Here is a 25,170-nt window from a genome sequence, read left to right on the forward strand (position 1 = left end):
TGAGTGATCGATGCAGACTCCAAAATTTAGGAGGATTTAAAAAATGCTTACCAATTACAAAAGAAAGACTCAATGTGTTTAAATTCACACGTGAAATTAATTTATTGATTACAAACATTTCCTACTTTATTTGTAGTTTTGAACATTCCTAAAGTTAATATTTTGAGAAAAAGAACAAATAAAGAAAAATAGTGATGAAAATAAAATAAAAAAAATTATTTTAAAAAATGATATATTTATAAGAATTAAAAAAAAGCCCAAAATGGATACCCATATTTTCAAAGGCCCCCTTCTTCATCGTATTCTTCATGCCCAGCCCACTACTCGCAGAGGTCGCATAGTCCCTCATTTTCAACTCCATCGAAACCAACCTCGACGTTGGAGACTCAGTGTGACAGAAATTAGGGACAAATAGGGTTTCTCAACGATGCTTCATGGCTGACATTTGCAGGGACGTGCTGTGTTCTTGGCCAATTTTCCTTCCATTTTAATTCAACCAACTTTTTTTTCCCTCGCACAAAACCCTAGGGCACACCAAGCTGAGGGAACCAACTCTCTGTGTTCTCCAATAATAGCCTTCCGAGCTTCCAATTTCTTCACTCTCTTCGAAATTCAGGTGATTATTTTCTTGCTTGCTGGTTTTCGGTTCAATTCTCCGAAACCCTAGAATTTTAAATTTAGGGATTTGCTAGGGGTGCAATGATTTTGGTTATTCTACGTTAGGGGTTTTAATGGTTATGTGCTTCTGTTTCGTGTGGGTTATGCAATGTGATTGCGTGCATCGAGGCTAGTGTTGCTACCCTGTTAATTCATGATTAATTGACATGGGCACGAAAATTTATCGTGTTTGACGCATATGTATAGAAAATTCCGTTGAGTTTTTTGAAATGGTAAGTTTATTGTGTCTGAATCTTCATTTCATTCGTCATGGACACACACGTTTGGAAATTTACAAGACAATTAGTTGTAGCTGCCATGCTTTACCGGCCGCGGTAGCTGGTTTTCATATTAAACATTACTCTTGTAACATTACCTCTTTATATAATTCATTTCATCTGTTTATTTAGTTTACTCATCCTCATATAGTTGGTGCTACAGATGCTGGCTTCAGAGTATCCCACTTTCCCTCAAATCGTTTCGTGTCTGTGTATGCTCTGTACTGACGTATATTACCTTTTAGCTATTTTAAGTAATGGCGTTGTGCTTATTAGAACAGCTCAGTCGTCTTTTGTTCCTTTTCTCTGTGTGCTTTTCCTGTTAGAGGCTATATATTTTAAGTTTTAACCAAACTAGACTTGGTAAGAGGATGGTGCACATTTTAAGGATGGGAGGCGTTATCGATATTGGAAATTAAGTCTAAGTTGATTAGGTACCTATTTTCTTTTCCATGATTAGGATAGTGATCATTAGAGACAATTAGAAAATGTAAATGGCTTAGGGGGTTGGATTTGAATTTGTTGGCAACCAGATGTAGAAGAGTTTGGTAGTTGTCTTGTGAGTTTGCTAGTATAATCAAGGCGCGGTTTAGTTGGTATGGACACACATGGACATCTAGTTTAATCAAACCCGAGCTTATGGTTTTAGACCCCTTGAAACTACATGCTAGATATTTTCTAATATTGAAAGATCTATATGGCTTATACGCAATTCTCTGTTAGGAACTACAGATTAGTTTTTCTACCAAACATCATAATACCTTCTGAATCTAGTTCAATGGTAGAAGGACCTGCTACCCAAGCTACCAGTCGTGGGTTCCAATCTCGAACATCATAATCTGTGTATATGAAATATATTCGCCCGGCTAAATACATAATTTAGTCCCTAATCCTTGTTTCATTTTTTAGCTTCATCACCGATCTTTTAGAATTGCAATTTGATCTTTCATATCGAACCTTTTCAAGTAAGTCCTTAACATTTAAGAATAGTGAAGCATAAATAGTTAGTATAATTGCAGTTCAATGGGTTCATTTTCTAACAGCAAGCTTTTTGATTTTGAGTTGGATTAGTTGCTCTGTTCCAGGTTTTAAAGGTGTGTATAGGTTTTAACGTAATGAATTTCAGCCACCGTTTTGTTTCTTTGTTTTAATTTTTTTAATTTCTTTTAAAAAGGTATTTAGGAACAATTTCATTGATTAAATGAAATGATACAAGATTTCTTTTTTTGGATATGGGAGAATTTAAGCTGAGCAATATTTTTACACGTACACCAATATAGAGCATCAAGTGAGGCTTTTAGGTCTTCAATTGGGGTGCATTCTTTGTCTTGAAAATTCTAGAGTTTCTTTCATTCGAAATCTTCCAAGTAACTGCCGTCACAAGACTGTGGTGGATTACAGAAAAGGATCTTCGAATACTGACTTGAGTTATAGGGAGTATAATATAATAGGATTTTAATGGATTTATGATGAGAAGCAATTTCATGTTAGGAAAGTTACTACTTTCCAAGCTGAATTGCGTAGGTTTTATTTTTTGTTTTATTAGGTGATTGTTGTACGCTTATTAGTTATTTCTTTAAATGTAGACTTCTTTTTTTTCAAAATTCAATAACGCTAAATATTTGGGAGTTTGTTTTTAAAGTTTTAAAATTAATAATAAAAGTAATTTAGTCCCTATCATTTTGGAAGTTCAATTTAGTTCCTGACGTTTTAATGTTTTCCAATTATATCCTTCTTGCCAGTGATTGTTGAATATTGGTTGGTGATAACCTAACATGACCTTATATTCAGTGAAATAGTAACAATTTAGAGGAGTTAGGCCTCTTCAGAGAGCTAAATTTCTACTTCAAATTTAAAAGAAGTTGAAATACATTTTGACTTTTCTTGTCTTTGGTAAAGATCTCCAAACTCTCTATGTGCCATGCCATGTTGGTTCATCAATGGTTAATCTAAACATCCACTTATGATGAGGGTACAATTGAAAAATGTAAAAATGTAAGGGGCTATATTGAAATTTGTTATTAGTTGGGACTATACTGAAAACTACACTTGAAAGTTAGGGACTACAAGTATTTAATTCAATGTCAAAAATAAAATGTGTTTTGACCTTACACTCATTTTTATTTGTGAATTTTAATGTTACTTGATAGTAAGGATTTGATCGAAAACAAATCTATATGTTGAACAATGGAATTTTCTTGAAAGATTGGGGACATAACTGGAAAATTACAGAATCACAAGGAAAAAGAAATATGTTTAGCCTACTTATGTAGCAAAATCCTGGAATGATATTGTGTATTTTCCTATTTTTTACATGACATTTTCATGATTTATTCACCTATTATTTTTTCTTGTTTACTGAAGATAAAATAAGGAAACTGTCGTGGGTTGGCCTAGTGGTAAATAAGAAAACATCTTCTTGATAAAGAGCTAGGATTTAATACCTTATGAGTTTCCTTGAAACTTAAATGTTGTAGGGTCAGGCAAGTTGTTTCGTGAGATTAGTCAAGGTGCACATAAGCTGACTTGAACATTCACGTATATAAAAAAAAAGATAGGTAAGGAAATGTTTCTCTCTCTCTCTCTCTCTCTCTCTCTCTCTCTCTCTCTCTCTCTCTCTCCTTCTTCTTCTTCTTCTTCTTTTTCGTTAATGTTTAAGGCAAGATCAAAGGAAAAGCAACATAAGGGCTGGGGAAGTGAGAACCCCCTCCCCTAGGAACCAATTATATTTTTTCCCAAATCGTTTTATATCAATTCAATTGGGTAATTAAAAATGAATTGGTTATATCTATGACCAATTTTTCTGTAGTGTGGTTGGTGTATTTTTGGGAAGATTAGTGAGTGGGAGGTAGTCCCTTTACTCTGTGTTCCTCGTCTTTATCATCTTTCCTCGTTTAAAAGTTTGTTTGATTTTTTGTCTTCATGTGGAGTTTGATGTGCTTTTGTTTTGAGGTTATTTGTTCTTTGATTGATAGGAAAGTGACTGATATCATTTCTTTGTTGGCATTATTGGAAGTTTAACACTAGGCATGGGAGAAGGCATATGCGTATTTGGAATCCCTTTCGTTGGTTTCTCGTCTGACTCCATATTTTTTGTTGTCCGCTGGACCCTTCTTCTCCTAGGGAGTGTGTTTTCTTTGCTTGTCGGAGGATTAAGATTGCTAAGAAAGTGAAGTTTTACATGGATGTGTGAACACCTTGGATCGACTCTCAAGGAGGAGGTTGTTATGGGGTCCATTTTGTTGTATCCTCTACTGTTTACATTTTCGGTGCAGAATCTGTTTTTCTAGACTTTTGGCTTGCATAGGTCTGTCAAAGGGATGTCAGTGATATGATCAGGGAGTTCCTCCTCCATCTACCTTGTTGTGAGAAGCTTGCTGCTCCTTATGGTTGGCAGGGTGTGTGTTATCATACAGAATTTTTGGGGTGAATGACCAATGGAGTGTTTGGATAAGGATCCTAGATGCTTGGGCCCTTATTAGGTTTCTTTTTTATCTTTGAAGTTTCTATTAGATAGGCATTATTTTGCTTGCTTGGCCCCGTTTTTGTGGAGGGCCTCTTTTTGTGGGCTTTGTTTAATGCGCTTACGTTCTTTTATTTTTTCTCAATGAAAGTAGTTAAGTAGTTATGTTCTTTTGTGACTGCAGCATTCATCACACTCTGGACAATGGAATTGCTTTCTGTAACTTCATGGCTATATATGCCTTATTGACAATGGTTTGCTCCAGTGTGTTGTGTGCTTACATTTCTGTTGGATATAGTTCAAGTCATCATGTGCATGGATTTGACTAGTTCCATGTGGTGGTTGATGCTGAACTTATGCACCTTTCCAAACTTGATTTAGGGTCTTATTTTTTATTGTATTCTACTATATATTTTCAAGTTTTGAGCATTTTCTTTAATGATTTTGATGGATTTGATTGATGAGAGAAAATTATTGTAGGTAACGATGCAGGAATGCATGGATGCTGCTGAAGCTCTGCTTTCTTAGTAAATGCTGAGGCTGATTCCATGGGAGGAGTTGTTGACGGTGGAGTTGGAATTGGTTTAAATACCTCTCCACGCAGAGCAGCAATTGAGAAGGCTCAAGCGGAGCTTAGGTAACAATTTCCGTTTTTTTATGTGTATACATATTTTCAATTTTAGCAGTACAAGTGCCAAATGTATAAGAACATAAAACAAATTTTTTGTGTGCTGATGGCTGATGACAGACAAGAGTATGATGTTCGTGAGGAAAGGAGGAGGGAACTTGAATTTCTTGAGAAAGTAAGCTTAGCTGATATTTTGCTACATTGTTTTGCTGCATGGTCCCTCTATAATGATTTATCACCTTCTGTTGAAAAATAAAAAAGGAGAATGTCTCTGAAATTCTTTTCTTGCTTCTTTAGGGTGGAAATCCTTTGGACTTTAAGTTCGGGAATAATACCACTTCTGTCAGTCAGTCTACTTCACTTGCTGATCAACTTCCTGACCAGCTCGGTAATAGGTATATCTTTCTGTTTTCTATCAGTGGGTGAAGTGTTTTCCATTACTCAAATGCATTTCCCATTTCTTATTCCATGTTTTTTTTCTTTGTATATTTCAGTGAAGCTAAGGGTAGTTTTGTGTTGACTGCTTCACCTCATGGGGATTCTGTTGAAAGTAGCGGTATACCAGGACCCCCAACTACATGTGAACCGAATAGTGCTGATAATCTTTTGCTCTTGCGTGGTGCTAATGAGCTATCTGGAGGGGAAAGGACCTCAAGACGCCCTAGTTCAAAAGCTGCTGTTGCTCCATCTGAACAATCATCGCAGTTGGATGGGAGCCAAAACAACAAGGAAACAGAGGATTCTGCTATTTTTAAACCTTATGCTAGAAGACACCGATCTAAATCAAATAGAGATGGTGGTAGGTCTAGTTCATCTGATATAGTCAGGAGTCATGGTAGTAATACATTGTCTTTAGCAACTCGTCAGGAAACACGGGAACTTAAGGGGACGTTGCCTGAAACGTGCAATGAAAAAAACCAGGCCCTTTCTAATCCGAAGTCCTCAAGTTCAAATGGTGACAACATATTAAAAATGGTAACTGTTGATGGTCGGTTGGATATGGAACTGAATGATGCTCGTCATCCTGACACAACTACTGCCACAACAAATGGCAGTCCCCCTGAAAGTGAGTTTAACAATTCAGCTTCGAGATGCCTAAAGGACAATTTGCACAATCAGCCATGTCAAGTCTTAGCCCAACAAGCACGTACAGGAGTGGGTTCTCAGGGACCTGATGTTGTTGGAGAAGAAAGAGAGTTGGTCCCAGGCGTTGTTGAACACCCAACTTCTGTGTCCGCAACCAAAGTTGAAAGTGAAAGTACATCTGCTAGTGTACATGGGTGTAATGAATTGACAAAAGATAGTAAATTGCCTAATGGAGATCAACATGGAAATGTAGTATTAGGGAAAAAGCAATTAGATTCGGTGTCTTCTAGCAACAAAAATAGACTAGGTTTAGATGTAAATATGGATATTGATATGTGTAATAATTCAAGGAAAGTTGATTCAAAGAGACTTTCTATTGAGAAGTTATCAAGTTCCGATCAAACATCATATCAGATTAGTACTGAAGGGATGCTGGAAAAGGAGGTCGTGGCTTCAGACAGTACTCCTGTTACTCATGATGATCACATTGTTAGTCATCAGAACACTTCCAGAAATGGTTCTGTCCCTAGAGATGGAAGGGACAGCCATACTAGTAGACCCAACTTACATAATGAGGTCAATATCGTATCTGATGCAAAGGAAGTGGAACAGAGGGGCAAGAATGAACTGAGGACTGATGAAAAGAAGAATACTGTCTCAGTGGAAGATTCTAAAGAATGCAAAGAGAATCTTTACTCAGAGCATCCTGAAGTCCCTCTGGACCCATCCAAAAATGAGATTTGTGAGCATACTATGCCTGGTAGGAATTCTTCTGCTTTATCTGATGGCCGTGAGTTGAAACAGGCAGACAAGGCTTATGAAGATTCTATTCTGGAGGAGGCAAGGATAATTGAGGTTGTCTCATTTTTTTATTTGGATCGTATAAAACTTGCTTGCTGCATTACATGGAATTGTATGATTAATATCTTTGCTAAGTTTTTGAGGTTTGGTTTTGATGCTAACAGGCTAAGCATAAGCGGATTGCAGAACTATCTGTTCATACACAACCATTAGAGAATCGGGGAAAATCTCACTGGGATTTTGTCCTAGAAGAAATGGCATGGTTGGCTAATGATTTTATGCAGGTAATTATATTGATATAATGAAGACATTGAGCCACATGTGTCTGCAGAGTTGAATTAAGTGTTTTCATTTTAATATTATGCGTGAAAGATCCACTAGAAAAATTATGATCTCCACTTGCACCATCTTACATCTGTTATCTTTTGCTTGTAGGAACGCCTCTGGAAGACAACTGCAGCTAGTCAACTATGTCACCGTGCAGCTTTTGCTGCTCGGTTGAGAAATGAAAAACTGAAAAATTGTGGGCAGATAAGGGAAGTTTCCCATTCCTTGGCGAAGACTGTAATGCAGTTCTGGTGCTCAGTTGAGGTGATTTTATATAATGTGTCAAGAGTACTTTTAAAATCATGTGGTTTATCTATTTGGAAGATAGTGCTCATCATTTCTGCACTTGAATGATGAGTATTTTCATGCTCTACCGTCTTCATTGTATGTTCCAATCTATTAGGAAGACAATATAATCTTTAAAAGTTACAACGAAGTTTCTCATTTCAAGACTGTAATGTATTGTAATTCAAAATCTTTATTTCGATTGAATGTTTTGGGTTCGATTTGTAATACCGAACTCATTCCGTGTTGGCTTGCCCACAATTTTCAACCCAACTCACTTTTCCACCGTTTTATGCTGATCCCAATTCATTCTGCCCCTGATTCCTCATGCATCCTAACACCTTTCATATCCTCAATACTCTTGATTACATTCCATTCCCCAAATAGTCTCTTTTATTTAAAGTTCCTGTTTATACTGGTGTATTTTATTAACGTTTTTAAGCTGTTCATTTTTGTCCATTTATTCTGACATGCAGTCTCCACCGATAGTTTATTTGCATCTTTTCGTCTTGTATGTCTTGTAGCTAAAGACCAGTGCACATGTAATTCTCTACAGTCAGTTTCTATATTCCTTAATTAATGACTTTGACTATCAATGCATGCATACCTTTTATCCATAGATGTGCAATGTATTACATGTTTTTATGGTGTGTGTGTTGTCATGGTATGTTGACATTGTAGCTTATGCCTCATAAGTAAAATAACTTGGGTAATCAGTAGTTTTGAAAAATGGTCATTTTTTATTGCTTAACTTTTAAACTTGTTTTATTACCTTGTAATTTTATGTCACAATGATATGCTAGGAGCCAAGCAAAGATGTGGAACTGCAACACCCAAAGAATAGGATCTCTACATCTTTGAAGGAATATGCTGGGAGGTTTTTGAAATGCAACAGTTCTCCTTGCCCGCAGCATGCTGAAGCACCAAAAACCCCTGACAGGATATCTGACTCATGGCATCTTGAAACGCCATCGGAGGAAAAGCTGAAAGAAGTATGGGCTATAATAATAAATGACTTGGCTTTTCTTTTTGTTACTACAGTTACACCCATCAACAGTTCTCTCTTGCATATGCATGCCCGACGACCCTGGAATATGTTGCATGTTTCTTTTTTTTATTCTTTTAAATTAAGAGGATGCTAGATTAGCGTTACGATTGGTTATTTCTGAAGTATTTATGTATTTAGCTTTGACTTCATAGGTAAGCCTCTTTTATACAATACCAATTGGTGCGATGGATACATATAGGAGATCTATTGAAGCTCTTATATTGCGGTGTGAGGTCAGTGTCTCTATCATTACTGTTGATGTGATGTCTGCCTTCTTTTCCTGTCCAAGGAGGGGAATTGAGGATGACAAATAAGTTAACTCCCTCTGTTTCTTTCGTTTAACTTTTATACATATAACTAGTGTTTGTCTGTGGATGACCGGGAATTTATTTCGTTACTTAAAACCAAGTTATTTCAATTTTGTTTCATGGATTGTTTTCTGGAAACTTTTAACACGAACTTCTTAGCAACTTAGTTTGTCTTTACTTAATATTTAGTCTTTTGGTTTGGTAGTTCTTGCTCATTTTTTAAAATGAAATTTGCAGAAAATTGGTAGTTGCTTGCAGGAAGAAGTTGAGACTTCATTGTATGATACTTTAGCAGGTAATGTTAGTAACTCATTATTTATTATTCATTCCTTCATTTTGATAAATTTAATACGATTCTGAAGTTTGAGTTTTGAATTTCCTTTTGACATTAAGATAATGCATATGATGAGGAAGGAGAGGCATGCATGTATTTTGAAAGTAGCAAGTCATCCAAATTTGTGCAAAAGAAAAGAAAGCACCCCACTAAATCATACACTGGGAGACAGTTCGAAATGGGAGGTGATTTGCCTTATGGACGTGGTGCAAATGGGACTCAACAGTCTATGTTAATAGGAAAACGGCCTAGTCTTAATGTTGGTCCAATACCAACAAAAAGAATGCGTACTACTGCATCAAGACAAAGGGTTGTTAGTCCATTTAGTGGTGGAGCTGCCATGGTTTTGCATGGTCAAGCTAAGACAGATGCTTCAAGTGGAGACACAAATTCTTTCCAAGATGATCAAAGTACCTTACGTGGTGGATCCCAACTTCAGAAGAGTTTGGAAGTTGAGTCAGTTGGGGATGTGCAATATGATTCTGCAGAAACATCAGTGAAATATAAGAAGAAGAAGAAGGCAAAGCATCTGGTATATATAATCTCATATATTGAAGTAAATGGTTTCCTGCTGGTACAGGGGCAACTGTTTATTTATTGTTGTCTAAGTTGTTCAAGTCAATTTGGTTGCAGGGCTCCATGTACGACCACAGATGGCAGTTAGATTCTACCGTTTTCAGTGAACAGGTGAGTTGATGCTCTTTTTCATCAAAGTTTACTCTGGCGCAAATACATTGTTTCCTCATCTTTTATTGATTGCGACAGCAGTTAAGACATCACCCCACTTATGTGGAGATTCTGCACTAGTTCAAAGTTAAAATCAATCCTAGGAAACGTGGAGAGCTCATGGAAAAATGCCATGAGGGAGCATATTAGGTTAACTTGAATCAATTTCTCTCATACTGAAAGTATAGCTAGTTTAGATGGAAACTTTGCATTGAAGACTTCAGATCTTGTAAATGTATTAAAAATATGGTGTTAATTAAAGCTGATTATCAATGCAATGCACTGTGGGCGATTGCAATTGATACCAAGTATAACCTTCTTCTCTGCCTTCTTTTCAGGAAACATAAGATGAATATTATTTTTTATTTGGGGGGATTCTATTGATTGTTATTAATTTGACTATACTGTTGTAACTGTCAAGCAGTTGACTCCTTAACAAAACAGCCTTATCCTTTTCTGGAAGGTAGAATAAAGAATGCAATGGTTGATGAATTGGGGGCAGGTGCATTTAGTTAGCAATTAGAACAGGATGATTTGTTTGGTTTTCCTTCCCTAATCTCCCCCTCTTCTGGGGGGTTAATCTATAAAGTGAGGCTGGTAGAGGGTGATTGATAGTGCATGAGTATTTATTGGTTTTGTCTTGTTATGTTTTGGATATTGACCACCTTCATGGTTCCTTATAATTTGCAGAGGGATAATTCCAAAAAGAGATTGGATAACCATCATTATGAATCTAATGCAACCAGTGGTAAAATTTTTCCTTCTCCTCTTTTCTTAGCTTGTATGGTAGTTTTTTAATTAAATTGTTTCTTGTTCTTGATCTTTGTAGGGTTACAGGGGCAACATAGTGCCAAGAAGCCAAAGTTAATGAAACAATCACTTGATAACACCTTAGACAATATAAATCCAATGTCTGGATCCATACCTTCTCCGGTAGCATCCCAAGTCAGTAATATGTCAAACACTAATAGAATCATTAGACTGATTGGTGGTCGGGATAGGAGCCGAAAGCCTAAAGCAGTGAAGGTACTCTTAACCTTTTTTGGTCCCACATATTAATTTAATTATTGGAACCTTTTCTGATACTTTAGTTTTCAATCATGGGGTTCTTTTGTAGATGTCTGATGCGCAGTCAGGTCCTGGAAGTCCATGGTCACTATTTGAAGACCAGGTACCTTTGTTATTACTCAAGAACATGCTATCTGCATAGTTCCATCTAATTGAATAGTTGATGCTTTTCTGTTTATCTTAGGCACTTGTTGTGCTTGTACACGACTTGGGTCCAAACTGGGAACTTGTGAGTGATGCCATTAACAGCACACTACAGTTTAAGGTAAAAAGCTCATAATACAAGAGGATTATACAATATGTATTTGGGAACCTAAAGACAAAATGTTATCTCAGTTTACTTTTTTATTTTGTTATAATTTTTTTATTTGGGTGCTCGTCCTATTTTCTTTCAAAATGTTAGTGCATATATCGCAAGCCTAAAGAATGTAAGGAACGTCACAAATTTGTTATGGATAAGAACTCTGGAGATGGGGCTGATAGTGGAGAAGATTCAGGCTCGTCTCAGCCTTATCCATCTACACTGCCAGGCATTCCAAAGGCAAGTATTCACCATCTTCCTTACACGTGCACACACAAACACACACACTAGGGAAAGGGCAGATGCAACCCAAGGGTGAAGTAATTTTGGAACATGTCCTGAGTGCCACATTGCTGATTGGTTCTTGCAGGGAAGTGCAAGACAGTTGTTTCAACGTTTACAGGAACCAATGGAAGAGGACACTTTGAAGTCGCATTTTGAAAAGATCTTCAAGATTGGGCAAAAGCAACATTATCGGAGGAGTCAGGTTTGTTGGATTGCTTACATGTAGTTCTAGTATTCTTTACGTAGGACTGATCTGGCAGTCGTTACCACTCTTCTTACCAACCCTAAGTGTCTGATCATAATATTCTGTTGTAAGGTAAAAAACTGGGTTTCTTTTCTTGGATAAGAATCCGCAAAATATTATGCTCAAAATAGTTTCAATCTATCTGAACTTTTTTCAAACATGTTGATGTTTCTTATATTCCATGGAAAGTTCTTAGCTAATTACTTTTTTAATAATAAAAGAATTTCACCTTCGTCCAAATATTTTTAATGGATTTTTTCTTTGAGTTTTTGATGTCCTATAGGTTCCTTTTTGTTCTTTTTGGGGATAAGACCTAGTGATTGTAAAATGTTGAATTGGGGAAGATAGGAAATCAGAAACTTGAAGAAACATTCCATCTAAGCACATTCATCAGTGAGAATAACAAAAGCCATACAGAAAATTCACAATCATCGTCACAAAGAGGTGCTGCCCAAGATAAGGACCAAACAATTGACATCAAACTAACTGTCAACAAAGAATCCTGACTCTTTGAAATGTTAGAAGCCTACACTTACTTTTGTCACCCAATACTTTTCCTATTATCTTATAAGTGGAATAAGCCAATGTATGGACTCCTTTACAATTTGGACGTTTTCTTTTCTACTATGAAACTGAAGAAATATTTTCATAACAGAGACAACAACATGACGGAGAGAGACCCTCTGCAACTTATTTGCTGTATTTAGGCCTCTATACATCATGGTCCACAGAAAAACCCCAACTGTTTTAGGGGTGGGCCTTCCAAATCAATTTTAGCCAATGAGTTTTGGCCTTTGGGAGCCACAGCAATGCGTCTGATTGAGAGAAACCGATTCTGATTTTGGAGGAAAAGGATCCACTTGAGGCTCTCCTCCCCCCTGCCTATGTTTATATTTTCGAGTTTCCTACAAAGGGCTTCCCATTTATTGAACTCCCAGCCATAGATGCCTTTTCTGAAATGTGGTCCCAAGTCTGCCACTCCTACCTTCGACAATCATGGTCTCTTTTCTATTTAAAAGGGGGAACAAATTTGGAGAAGTCACAGCAAAGAATTTGAGTCTGCCAGGGCATCATTCCAAAACTGGAATGTTTCTTTCATTTCCCACCATGGAAGATACCATATTGAAAAATCCATGCTGTGGAAAAGATCTATGTTCTTATATGAAAACACAATTTCCTTCTACCTTCGTATTTATCATTTTGGTCATAGCCATTGGAATCAAACACCTTTGATTGCAACAATCACTTCCTCCAAAGAGGCTCATTTATCTATTTGGGAATTAGAGAAATGCATCTTGTTTATGGTAAATCAACGAATCATGAACACCACTAACACCTATAGAGATCATTGGGTGTCTATTTGAAATAAAAAGGAAATCACAAAAGACTTTCGAAAAAGGAAAAAAAACTTTTGAAAGCCAGGTTATTTATGACATGGCCTGGTGGCCTGGCTCAAAAGCATTGTCTGTAATAGGCGTACTTGTTATTACCTTTAATGCTGCACATTTGTTAAAAATTGTGATATTACCTATTTACTATTTGGTGTATTCTAATCTGTATAATGTGTGAAAAATTGGAACCAGGAACCTAAGCAAATAGTACAACCTCATGGCTCTCATGCTATAGCTCTTTCTCAAGTTTTCCCAAACAACCTGAATGGGGTGATTTTAACGTAAGTTTCGTTTAATTATACACATTGGATATCTCTACTCCCCTTTTGCAACTGTGTGCCTGCTGTTCTTTATTTTAATATTTTACAGCTAATTTGATATACTAATTTGTCTTATTTTGTATTGTCTCAGACTAAGAATAACTTTTTTTCCTTCTTCTATCTGTTTGGTGAAGGCCACTTGACCTATGTGATGAGGCGACAAGCAGTCCTGATGTTCTTCCAGTTGGTTATCAGAGCCCTCATGCCAGTGGATTATCTATATCAAATCAGAGTTCTGTGGGATCAGTTCTTCCCAATCCGGGGGTGAAGGCCTCCTTACCCTTGTCTTCTGCAATGGTTCAAGGGACTAGCTTAGCTGCTGCTTCTGGTTCACTCAACAACACCAGGTATTTTACCATCACAATTTTAAAGAGTCAGATCTTCTATACCTTTGATGAGTCACTTTAGATTCTTTAATCTCACGATTTTGGTACATGACACATAATATACTTCAGAGATGGTAGATACAGTGTTCCAAGGACATCATTGCCGGTGGATGAGCAGAAAAGAATCCAACAATATAACCCGATGCCATCTGGGAAGACTGCTCAGCAATCTCACTTATCTGTACCTCTGACTCATCCAGGAAATGAGCGTGGGGTCAGAATGTTACCTGGTGCAAATGGTTTGGGCATGATATGTACAATGACCCGTTGCATGCCTGTGTCAAGGCCAGGATTTCAAGGAATGGCCTCATCACCTGTGTTAAATTCTGGGAGCTCGTCCAGTATGGTAGGGATGTCAGTCCCAGCAAATATGCATACTGGTGCTGGCTCTGGTCAAGGAAACTCAGTGTTGAAACCTCGTGAGGCATTGCATGTAATGCGGGTAAGTGAACTTTTATTGATTCTAGATTGGTTGGTATCCTTTACTTTGTTTGATTTTTTTTAAGCATTTTAGTTGTAGGTTGTAAATTCTGTATCACAATCTATTGGTGGCCAGTATTGGGACGATTCATACCCACTCACGTTGTTGGAAAATATCATGATAAGCGTTTTGAATTTTGAAGCAGGCTTTCCCCAATGCAAGGGATATGCACTTTGCTTCTCCCTCACTATAGCGCACCAAGGCGTGCTGCTGGTGCAAGTGTGCATTCCATTGTGCTTTTGACCATTTAATTTCTTAAAAGTAAAGGATCTCTTAAATAGTATTAGGAAATCTCCTTTTGTTCCCACTTTCCCCCCAAAACTTATATTCCTAAAATTTTGATTATTTTATTACTCATACTACATTCTTCAATGTTTTGAAAAATTATTTATTGTTCTCACTATAGCGCACCAAGGCGTGCTGCTGGTGCAAGCGTGCATTCCTTTGTGCTTTTGACCGTTTAATTTCTTAAAAGTAAAGGATCTCTTAAATAGTATTAGGAAATCTCCTTTTGTTCCCACTTTCCCCCCAAAACTTATATTCCTAAAATTTTGATTATTTTATTACTCATACTACATTCTTCAATGTTTTGAAAAATTATTTATTGTTCTCAATATATGCTGCACGAGAAAATACCCTTGTTTTTCTTTCTGTCTTGCATTCAGACTCCATAGGGATATTTTGCTTCAGCGTGCCTTAGCTTTAAGAAACACTGGTGGATCATGATGCATGATGCAAAGAACATCTTTCTGCTTTTTTACTGGTCTTCAGTCATCTATATATTACCTCCTACAGTACAAAAGACAGGAAGTCACCCTATCTTTTATGAATTCATAAAGAGATCGGAATGCTTGCAAAACAGGCTCAAAGAGCAGCATCTTGATGCATTTTTTTTCGATGAAAGGGTTCTTATATATAAATAAGTGATCGTACGGCCAGAAGGCTTAACAATATATTCCTCGGTTTATTTGTTTCCATCTAGGAAATACAATGCCATAAGATATAGCTGATTGTCGTAGCCCAGTTTTCCAATTCTTTGAGGGATACATCTTGAACTGAACAAGCCAAATGTCTTTTTAAATTCAGAAACAAAATAAGTTGTTTTTCTATACAACTCATTTTCATTATTAGTTGGAAATCATTCAGATTAGTGTTTATGATGAATCCTTTTTCATGTCCCTCATAATGTTCAAGAGAGTAATTATTTTGTAATTTTTGCACCTTGTTATCTAGACGTTCTCACTACTCTTCTCTGTTTCTAGCCTGTTCAAAGTACTGAGAATCAAAGGCAGATGATGGTTCCAGAACTTCAGATGCAAGTCACTGGGAACAACAGACCATTAAATGGTTCAAGTTCTGCCTTTCCAAATCAGACAACACCACCTTCTATTCCTCCGTATCCTGGCCATCTCCAGTCGCAGCATCAAATGTCCCCACAACAGTCACATGCTCATAGCAGCCCTCATCATCCACATCTGCAATCCCCAAATCATGCTATAGGTTCACAGCAGCAATATGCAATGAGGTTGGCCACTGAAAGAAAGCTGCATCAGCAGAGGTTCTTGCAGCAGCAACAATTGCAACAAAAACAACAGCAGTTTTCTACATCAAGTTCTCTAACACCACACGTCCCCCCACAGCCCCAACTCCCAATGACCTCTCTAAATAATACCCCACAGGCTCATCTGCAAACTTCATCGCCACAGGTCTCTTTGCCCCCACTAACCTCATCGTCCCCAATGACACCCACATCATCACAGCATCAAGTGAAGCATCATCTCCCACCTCATGGGTTGAGCCGGAACCCTGGAACCAGTGGGTTGAACAATCAGGCGGTGAAGCAAAGGCAACAATCTGCCAGACATCATCCTCAACAGCGACAGCAGGTTCAGTCTCAACAACAGGCTAAAATTATGAAAGGAGTAGGAAGAGGAAGCATGCTGGTGCATCAAAATATGACTGTTGATTCTAATATTTTGAACGGACTTAATGTATCTTCTGGCGATCAACCCTCTGAAAAAGGGGAGCAGATCATGCAGTTGATGCAAGGTCAAGGATCATATTATGGATCTGGAGTAAACACAGTTCAACATTCAAAACCATTGGTTCCTCAGTCATCAAATCATTCTCAGATACAGAAAAATCTTGTTTGTACTTCTGGACCACCTTTATCAAAACCAGTCTTGCAGATGCCAGCCCATTCCGAGAAAAGCTCTCAAGGTCAGGTTCCACCTGTCTCCTCTTGTCACGCATTGTCAACTTCACAACAGGATTCTCCTGCATCAATAAAAGCTTCAAACCACCCTCCTTCACAGCCACCTCAGAAGCAGGTGAATCAAACACAAACAAGTTTTGAGAGATCCCTTCAGCAGAGTTCTCAAGGTGTCTCTGATCCAAGAATGAAGGCCCAGACTGATCTAGCTCAAGCTGACCAGCAACCACACAAGCAAGCTTCTCAGGTAGGTACGGATAAAGCAGTACCTCAAACTTCTGCCACTTCAGCTGATACAACACCAACTACTTCTGTTTCTTCTCAGTGGAAACCATCTGAACCTGTGTATGATTCTGATGTACTGAAGTCAAAATCTCAGTTGGGGTTGATCGGTAGTTCACCTCTTTCAAACTTTCCCGGGGGCGAGCCACTACCTAACAACCTTGGGTTGGGCCCTAGGCAGTCCTCTCGTGCCTTACCATCTCATGGACATAATGCTGGGCTACAGTGGCCACAGCAGGTTCCGTTGCAGCAATCTCCAAATCGATTTACCCCATCACAGCAGCAAGAAAAGCAGCAAGACCCCTCATTACCCCAACATCATCAACCTCTGCAGCAGCAAGCTCAGCATCAATCACAGCACAAGCAAGCAGAGCAAGGTAGTTTGTATTTGAAGTCTGAAAATGCTAACATGGAATGAAACAATTCGGTGATAGGGCAGTGCCGAGTCATATGTCCGACGAGGGTTCGGTCAGCATGCACTCTGTAAAGGCAGTGTACAGGTATTATGACAATCTATCTAGTCCTGTAACTTTCTAATTGATATATTATTATCCTAGAATAAAGAGGCAGAAAAAGAGGCTGCTTCTTGTTCCCTTCCTTTTCACATGGTCTTTCAGTGAAGGGTATGTTTTAAAAAATTATTTCATCATGTGTTTTTTTCATAACTTTGTTTGCAACTTTTTCTTTACAAGAAACCAAAATTTTCATGGAAGAAATGGAAGTGACTTGTGTTTAAAGAAACAAATACCCAAAAGGGTGGAATGAAAATGTACGAAAAGAACTGATCATCATGTGGTATTTGTAAAGGTGAATTTTGAAATCATGTGGCGAGAAGAATTCTCATGAGGAGAAATATAGTTATAAAAAGAATGAAGAATATATGATTTCAATTTTGAACCTGTGATTTTATATGCCAAAACTTTTCAGGTACTTAGTCATCGTTTAGTCATCTTCCTTAGTTCCACTTGCACATAACCTAAGGCTTTACAATCAGAATAATCTTCTGGCTTAAAATTTTGTTGTTTCTGACACTTTATTGTAGAGTGATGAACTCTTTCCTTATTTGTTTGTATTACTTTTGCAGATGATGCAGGTTAATTATTCATGATTGAGGGCTTCGCAAGAGAGGAAGTGGTGGAACACGTTCTACTTCACAAATTACAGTTTTCATATGGGGATTCATTGTCACTCTATTCATGAGACACATCCCTAGTGCAGTTCAGGCGATGGCCCTTACCCTTTCCCTTCTCGTTTTCCTGAGGTAAAAGTGAGGATGGGAAGGATGATATTTCTCCCTTGTGATTTATGTATATTACCACTGGCCTAGTTTTGGGAAGATAGAGACAGATGTAGAGGTACGTGTACAGGGTCTTGTCTTTCCTTTCTTATAATTCTCTATTTTTCTGTTGTCTTGAGGTTTTTCTTCAAGTCACCCGTCCTTTTATTAGAGGGTCTCATTCCTTTTGGAGTTGATAGATTAGTGCATGTATTGACATTAATAACGATTAAGAGGGTAGAAATCATTTCTGAGGGCAAATGCTCCTTGGAAAATTTTGTGAATATTAGGTTTCTGGCACTGCATCGTCAGTGCCTTTTAAACTAACCATCTATCAGTGCATTGTGCACCTGTAGAAGTATTGTATTATGTAATGGTGTACCCAATTTTATAATGCAACAAGCTTCAGTTCCAATCCATTTATTTCGCTCGTCTAGAAAAAGCCTTCTCTTTGTGTCACGGCTGCACCATTCTCTGAACTGTTTCTTTAAGTTGTCATTTTCTTTTGTTCTGTCTTTTCTAATTCATTCTTATATAGTAAGTTTGATGTGACTTCACGTGATTTCAATGTCGAGATGGTCTGTGGTAGTGAGCTGTCTTCTTTGAAATCATTGTTATAATTTTTTTTGCCTTCTTTCTAGATACGAGACTTCTAGGAGATAGTTTTGCTAGCTTTGTACTGAGCTCAAGCACGAAAAGTTTGGATCTGTTTAATATGTTTGAATTGTCCAAAGAACTGAAACACACAGAAATCTGGGTTTGTATGACTTCGGTATCGTTTATATAGATCTTATGATTTGTAAAAGTTTGTATATAGTATAAAAGGGGAGTTCCATTAGTTAGTATGACGTAAATTCTTGTAACTTGTGATGGATAAAGCCAGATGTCAGATACAAACTTAGCTTCGTATTCCTGAGCTACACAAACTTCACTTCAAAGTCCTCTAAACCTCTTAAGTGAATTCAAAACCTTCTCTGCTGAAAAGGTTTCAAGCTGTGATGTGTGATTTACATTTAACAGGTCTCATTCAGTTCGGTTCAGGTTACACTCCTAGTCATTGTTTCCGGTAAGAAATAGCCACAACGACTTAGGTGCTTTATGACATTTACTATGTTCTTTATGGATAGAAAGTAGGGTTTTGGCCTTTGGGTTGTACAAAGGATTGAAATCATTTTTCTTTTTACTGACACTAACTGGTGTTCATTTGGATTGGCTGTGCTTTGATGGATTTGGTGATGAAGCAATTTCTTGAAGCATTGATTCAGACAGCTAACTGTTCCATTTTTATTTACTTATTTTATGGACTGGCCGAATGATAAGTATTATTTGTGTAGAACAAAATTCATGGGCATTCTATTTTATCTTATAAAAGTTTGTTTGTTATAGTATGAAGCCATTTTGGTTATTATCATCCCCAGATCTATGAATTGAATTATATTTTAATTCAACTTTCAATGATCTAAAGCTTTTGACATGCTGCAGAGTTCTTGTTACTCAGGGTGTCTGTCAATGGCTACAAGAAGTTAAACTTTGATCTTCATTTAGTCAAATTAATGCAGATTTAGTCCTTCAAAAAAGTAATGTTGAAGAATCATTCTCCTCTCCAGTTTGCTTTCCTATTTCTGTGTCACCTATCAGCAACGGAACGAATTACGAGTCTCTTTTAGTAAATACTAAATTGCCTATCACTTTTACCAAATTAGATTTGTTTATAACTCAATCTCTCTTGAATTAAACAATGGGATGAATTCCAAGTAGCTGTCTGTTTCAACGTTTGCGTAATAATGTTGATGAATTCAAACCAAGAGGATTACTTACTTTTAACGTTATCTTAAAAGACGGGTGTTTGGGTCTAGAGTTGAAAGGAGTCGAGTGAACTATTTGTTTGAGATCCGAATTATGGAAAATCGAAAAAATCAGAGCAAACACCTAATTTGGACTTAATTTTACATAAATATCTTAAAATCTCATTTATTTTTATTAATAAGATTTGTCATTTTTTATGGATCCATTTATCATTCACATTAATTTTAAATATTACATATTTTTAAAATGTATATAATTTATTATTATAAATATTTTATTCTATCTATAAAAACATGAGAAATTTTCATAAATATAATAAACTGACAAAATATTTATGACATGTAACAAAATGAAAAAGTCTGTGAATGTGGTCATTTTTTTTAAATATTATGGTTTATCCTTACTTTTTAAGTATTTCTTCTCTTTCTCTTTGCAATTTTTTTCTTTCTATCGTCAATCTTTTCATTCTTTTATTAAACTGTTATTTGGTTCAAGATCGTGTATCAAATATAAAAGATCTATTTTTTTTTCAAACTGTTATTTGATTGTTTAACATTGTACTAAATATAAAAGATCATGAAAAAAACATGTCTTAATCTAACAATCATGTACCGGAGAATTTTAAGAAAAACGATCGTCTAGCCAAAGAATATTGCCAAAAAAAAAAAAAAATCGTTTACTCAAATCTAAACAATTGTGTAAAGAATCTTGAAAAAAAATCGTTTAGATATGGGGTAGCTAAATCTAAATGATCGTGCACCAAATATATTACGCGTATTTTTGACGGAACATTTTTGATATTTTCTATTGTGGGCTTGTAGGCTTTTTTCGTTTTCAAAATTGTCCTATACAATATAAATATTTTGACGCTTTGTTATATTTTTGGAAAAACTCTTTAAAACATACATATTTAGTCTATTAATTATTTAATATATTTATTTTTATTTAATTTTAAGATTGTCATTTATTTGATATCATATGTAAATATGTAAATATAATATATAATTAATTCAATTATGGTTATATTTTAATAAAAAAATTTCCCAATTATTTTTCTCCAGGTGATTTTAGTCAAAATTTCTTCCAATATACTCTCCATCTGTTTGATCTCTCCCTCTGTTCGATCTCTCTCCCTTTTCGATTTCTCCCTCCATTCGATCTCTCTCCGTCTATTTTTTTTTATTTTGTTCATCTTTTTCAAGTTTTTCGGTGAGTGCATATTTGTTCCATATTATTAATTTTGTTTATGAAGTTGTACATTATAGTATGTCGGTGAAATTTTTCGATTAAGAAAATTTATGGTGAATGAAGTATCTATGCCACGTACTTTCTTTCTGTTTTGTATTGTTTTTTTTATATATATACCACATACTTAATTAATTTCTGATTTATAATCATTATATTACATCCATTTTGCATTATCTTTCATATATTGAAAGTTAGTTTGATAAATTCTCACTGTGTTAGAAACTGATTTAGGTTAAAATAAAATCATATATATCTGCGTATGCTTTAAATATTACTGTACAATGATATAATTAATATACAGGTAAATATGTATAGTGAAGAAGTCGTTTTGTGGACATTAACCCAAAATTAATTGAATGAGGATCCTAATTAAGAAGATTTACTAATATTAATTTGGGATTATGTGTTTTTCATTATCTATGTAGGACAAAAAAGAGTAGTGAAAAAGCAATATTCAAACTAAATTTACGAAATGAACGACGTAATTAAGAAGATTAAATAAAATCATTTGAAGAAAGTTTTTTATTTCATGTACTATATATATGCATGCAAAGAATGAATAGTGAAAAAACAAGATTGAAGTTAAATTTATGAAATGAACATCGAAATTAATAAGTTTAAATAAAAGCATTTCAAGAAAAAAATTTATTTGATGTATCATACATATGCATTCAAAGAAAGAAAAAAGTAGTGAAAAAGCAAGATTGAAGTTAAATTTATGAAATCAACATCCTAATTAATAAGATTAAATAATTTTTTTTGAATAAATTTTATTTGATGTACCATGTATATGCATGGAAAAAAGGGAGCAGCAAAAACTCTATATGTAGAAAAAAAAGAATAGTAAAAACCTATTATAATAGTCTCTCCATAAACATAACTTATAATAATACAGATTTGCTAGAATAAAATATTTTAAATCTATATAATAGATTAACTGAAGATCATTCATGCCAAATTGTTAAAAACAAGTTACATGCTAGATTCTATTGTCAAGAAGAAATTGCATACCAGAATCAATCTCTCGAATTCATGATGACTATAAAATGATGTATGTAAAACGATTATTGTCTTTCTCAACCAAAACCCTAAATGCCCTTAGTGGGATCTTTATTGTTGGGATAAAAGAAAGAGTTTTTTATATACTAGTTTAATTAGGATTCCCATTAAATCATAATCAAATCTGGAATAGGCTTCTATCCATTTAGTTCATACTCCATTATAAATTCCAAGTGTTAATTAAATAGATCACATAATAGGTCCAATTAAATAAAATAACCAATGTGATAATTTATTAATTTACATATATAATCCACACTTTAATTATATGTATTATTTAAATATGTTTAATAATATTATCATAATCTACACCCCAAACACAGCTTAAAATAACATAGACTATAATAATTTGCCTCCCAAACGCAAGCTTTAATGATAAAAGACTATAATAGTCTGTACCCCAAACATAGATTATTATAATTACCAAACCATTATAATCGTCGTACTATTATAAGTCACTCTTCACTCCAAAAGCTCCTTAATCTTTAGATTTATAACTATTACACCTTTAATTTTAATAAGTAACGATCTAGCCTCGATATTTTATAATTTGAAGTATTTTAATTTTATATTGTTTCGAGTGGATTGATAAACCAATTAGAAATTATACTAATAAAAATTGGTATACAATGAAAATTTTGATGATGGAGACAAACAATACAAATTGTAAGTTTGTAACAACTTACCAACAGCAGAACAAAAATCATTTGTGTTCAACAAATTTCAAATTTAAAAACGTACTACTTCTATGTTCTAATAAAATCTAAGAACTTTAAGCCTAGTATAATAGTTGATCTCAAAATTACGCCCACTTAAAAATTTCAATTTTGCATCAATCTTGACACATTTGAGTTCCTCCTAGTTTTAATTCACGAATATACTAATTAGACAATATATTGATTGTCTATTTGACAAATCAATTATTAATTATTATTTTATATAAAAATTGAATATCATATAAAAATTTGAAGGTGTAAGACTCATTACATATCCCATTTAGAGCGGAAGTCTTAGAAGAATGTTTGTGAGTGATTTTAATATTACACATTTATTGATTGTTTTCCAAAATGAAACATGCCTTGGTGAAAAGAAAAAAGAAAGAAAGAAAGAAAGAAAGAAAGAAGGAAGGAAAGAAAGAAAGAGAGAATCTAAATTTTATTTGAAATTTCTATTTACAAAAATGAGGTGTAGGAGTAGGAATTTGAACGAAGAGATAGTAAGATAAATGTATAGTAGAAAGGAGATTGTCAATGGTTTAAGACATTTTAATCTTTTGAAATGAGTAGAAACCTTTAGTGGAAGTGGAGTCGAATTCAATTGAGATCATCAACCTTTTTGAATCGTGGTCTATTTACTAATTGTTTAGTTGAGAAGACTTCTTCCATAAATGGTTCTTATTTTTGGAGAGACGAACAAAGTGTATAATGAATATGCAGCTTTTTTTGGGATTTCTATCATTTTGGGGAGAGCTTTTTCTCTCGAGATGGATGAATCTTAGAAAAAATGTAGTGGAAAAGAAAAGAGAAGTAGATATTTATTAGTATGGATGAAATTTGATAGGAAAAATGAAATTTGACAGAAAGTGGGCTGAGAATGCATCAACCAACCAACAACCAACAACCAACAACCAACAACTAACAACCAACAACCAACAACCCACCCCAAGAAAAAAAGTTGATGAATATGGGTTTCTTTGAAATTTTGAATCAAGAAAATGAATCATCAACCAACACTAATCCTTCTTCTCAACCAAATAAGTTTAATTTGGATAGACAGAATCAATCAAACAAACAAACAAACAATCAATCAAACAATGGGGGGATGAAAGTTAAATACGAATTTTTTAATCTTACAGAGTCAGAAGAACATCCCCATTCCCATTCCCATCCCCATCCCCATCCCCATCCCCGTCCCCTTTTTGATGAAGAACAATGAACCAAAAATTAATTTCTTCAAGAATCATGGCCGATCTTCAACCTCTTTGAAGGAAGACACCCAAAAGCCTTTGCAATTGAATTCACAATCTTCTTCTCCGATTCCAAAATCATCTCCATCCGCTTGTTCTCTATCGCAATTCTGTTCATCTCCGCTTCCTTCATCATATCCATCTTCCAATTCTCCATTCCCACCAATCTATCTGCGAACAATCGGATCTCCGCCGCTAATTTTGAGCACATCTCTTTCCCTTCTTCCTCCTCCGCCCCCGCATACTCTTCCGGAAACCTTGAAACCCTAATATCCCTTTCTTCTTCTTCTCCTTCGTCTTCATTATCTTCTTCTTCTTCTTCTTCTTCTTCTTCTTCTTCGTTTTCACTAGAATTTCTAGTTCTCCTAGCAACGATCGACCGTCGGAGTATGTTGCTTATACTCTTTGATTTACTGCGATTATTCCTCTCCTCTTCCTCGTAATCGGAGTTGTAGTTATCGGATTTCTCAGTGATGTGGTCATCTTGATGGTTATCGAACGGAATGGAAGACATCGGACGAGCGGAGATTGGTAGTGGACCGCGTAATAAGTTATTCATAAGGTCGAAGTAGAGCCAATGCGATGAAGATTGAGTACCGGTGGAGAGACGGTGTTTTTCAGAGCGGAGACGCTGGCGGAGCTTCTCCATCTTGTGACGACATTGGACGGAGGTTTTCGATGGATCGAAGTGGCTATAGCCGCAACGGGCGGCGACGGTGACGGCGACCTCCTCCCACTGGTTGGACTTCAACTGGTCTCTTTCGAGAGAGTACCATTTGTCTTGGTAGGCGTAGATGAGATGGAGGGTCTCCTGGTGAGTCCATGGAATCGGGTGGGGTTTCTGGGTGGAGATGGATTTGGAAGAGGAGAGTGATGCTAGAGGCGAGGGACGAGGAGAGGACAT

At 35.9% G+C, this 25,170-nt stretch overlaps 2 protein-coding genes across 4 annotated transcripts; one reads left to right on the forward strand and one right to left on the reverse strand.

The window, feature by feature from the left end:
* The first annotated feature begins 277 nt into the window (after window positions 1–277).
* LOC103497550 (chromatin modification-related protein EAF1 B) lies at window positions 278–18,606 on the forward strand. 3 transcript variants are annotated; one of them, XM_051089191.1, is made up of 24 exons: window positions 278–616; window positions 4,583–4,780; window positions 4,879–5,035; window positions 5,147–5,201; window positions 5,324–5,421; window positions 5,521–6,967; window positions 7,078–7,197; window positions 7,349–7,504; window positions 8,329–8,517; window positions 8,726–8,806; window positions 9,119–9,176; window positions 9,275–9,747; window positions 9,849–9,902; window positions 10,632–10,689; window positions 10,771–10,967; window positions 11,059–11,112; window positions 11,194–11,274; window positions 11,413–11,550; window positions 11,681–11,797; window positions 13,423–13,511; window positions 13,685–13,897; window positions 14,006–14,378; window positions 15,680–17,411; window positions 17,996–18,606. In XM_051089191.1, the coding sequence occupies exons 3-23, from the start codon at window positions 4,947–4,949 to the stop codon at window positions 17,327–17,329; spliced, it is 5,790 nt and encodes a 1,929-aa protein (XP_050945148.1). In that variant the 5' UTR covers window positions 278–616; window positions 4,583–4,780; window positions 4,879–4,946; the 3' UTR covers window positions 17,330–17,411; window positions 17,996–18,606. The 3 variants fall into 3 exon arrangements, with proteins under 3 accessions (XP_050945148.1, XP_008458012.1, XP_008458010.1); XM_008459790.3 differs by having other exon boundaries at window positions 4,583–4,652; XM_008459788.3 differs by lacking the exon at window positions 4,583–4,780.
* A 5,646-nt stretch (window positions 18,607–24,252) lies between these two features.
* Window positions 24,253–25,170, reverse strand: LOC103497552 (trihelix transcription factor ENAP2). The gene is made up of 2 exons (XM_051082405.1): window positions 24,681–25,170; window positions 24,253–24,437 (listed from the first exon to the last, which is right to left on the reverse strand). Exons 1-2 carry the CDS (start codon window positions 25,168–25,170, stop codon window positions 24,253–24,255), a joined length of 675 nt encoding a protein of 224 aa, XP_050938362.1.

Source organism: Cucumis melo, chromosome 1 (genome assembly GCF_025177605.1).
Source record: "Cucumis melo cultivar AY chromosome 1, USDA_Cmelo_AY_1.0, whole genome shotgun sequence".
Classification (NCBI taxonomy): domain Eukaryota; kingdom Viridiplantae; phylum Streptophyta; class Magnoliopsida; order Cucurbitales; family Cucurbitaceae; genus Cucumis; species Cucumis melo.